General features: G+C 36.4%; 1 protein-coding gene across 1 annotated transcript in view; it reads left to right on the plus strand.

Annotated features, from left to right (window-relative positions):
- The window catches only part of LOC119591963 (VPS35 endosomal protein sorting factor-like), a gene marked incomplete at its 5' end in the record, with an annotated part of 25901 nt that overhangs the window by 22141 nt on the left and 2214 nt on the right, over positions 1-1546 (plus strand). The window contains 3 exon segments of the mRNA XM_037940717.1: positions 128-290; positions 417-609; positions 716-1021. Of these exon segments, the coding sequence (XP_037796645.1) occupies positions 128-290; positions 417-609; positions 716-1021 (662 nt within the window).

The raw sequence follows: 1546 nt of genomic DNA on the forward strand, positions 1-1546 counted from the left end.
TTATAGGATTAATATATATTTTCTTATGTTTTCTGTTTTGAAAAATGAATTGAAACGTCAGACTGACATTGTCCTTAAAAGGCATACTAGAATTTATATGTGTTAATTGATTTCTAATTCATTCCAGTGCACTTACAACGGATGATGAAAAACGTCAATTATCGCTGTTGATCACCTCCTTTATTCATCAAGTTAATTTTGGAAATGACTTCGAGCAACAGTTAGATTTTTATGTCAGTGCTAGAGCAGCTTTCTCTAATCTGGATTCTGTACTTGTCTCTCTAGTGCAGGTAAAGGACAAAAGCATTATAGTTCTTATGCATAATATTTTTATTATTAAATTGTACTGTAAACTGTATGCATTAGGGTGATGAAATATATCAGAAACTATAATGTGATTAATGAAATTATTTCAGTGTGTGTGTCAGTTAGCCATGGCAACATGGGGAAAGGTGCGAGGCATGCACACAGGCAAGACTGCAGCATTTGTGAGAGCATGTTCAGCTTACTGCTTTATTACAGTGCCATCTCTAGCTTCACCTGTGACTCGCCTTCGACTATATCTTCTTTCAGGGAGTGTTGCACTCTTAAATAACTGTTTAGGACAAGGTAAATGCCATTAGAAATCATACACCTTATACATAATCTTTGATTAAAACTATATAGATGAACAACTGATGTGCTAGAGAAGCAACTTATGAGTATATTATTTCAGGAGATGCATGCATGAAGGCAGCAATTAGGGAGGTACTGGAAGTAGCTGGCATGCAGGAAACTATCACAGGTAGCCAAAGTGGTGAGATTCTTTGCCCGATTGTTGCAAATCTGGCCTCAGCCTTAATTGCTACACCAGATCCACCTGATGTATCACCCCCGCTCTATCTCCTACGAGGCCTTACAAATGCTGTCAGAACATATCCCTGGCCTAAAGATACTGATCTTCAAGCAATGATGTCAATTTCATTGCTTCATGCTCTGTCTGCTGCAGCTCAGGATGTCTTGCCTTACCACATACAATCTGGTGAGTACAAAAAAAAAAAAAAATTTTTTTACTGTTATTGCACCCTGAATAGAGCATTTGTTGATTGTGATAATGGTTAACCCGCCCAAGCTTGGTACCTCTATGTAAAAAACATGACACATGCAGCGGGGGACCTAATCAGAGTGTTAATCAAGAACGTGTGCATATGCGACATCTGGCTACCGTATATTTTATAGCTGTCTCACCAGTTAAGATGCCAGTCATTGTATGGTTCAGCATAGAGTAAGACTAGTATTATCATTTGTATGTAGTATACATTTTTTCATTGTTGAAGTTGAATTTTGCTTCTACAACCATATGGTGGAGAGCAGGCATTAAAAGAAAAAAGGTCAATAAATTCTTAGTACCAAAGATAGAAATATATAATTTGCAGTAAATGTTATTCCTATTTATTTATGCATGTCTCCCATTGTTAGTTTCTCATGTGTATGGTGATTCTTCTATCAAATTAAAAGGTTTTAATATACTTATAGATAATAGTAGGAGACTTAACCCAATGCCACT

The sequence above is a fragment of the Penaeus monodon genome, chromosome 29 (assembly GCF_015228065.2).
Source record: "Penaeus monodon isolate SGIC_2016 chromosome 29, NSTDA_Pmon_1, whole genome shotgun sequence".
NCBI lineage: Eukaryota > Metazoa > Arthropoda > Malacostraca > Decapoda > Penaeidae > Penaeus > Penaeus monodon.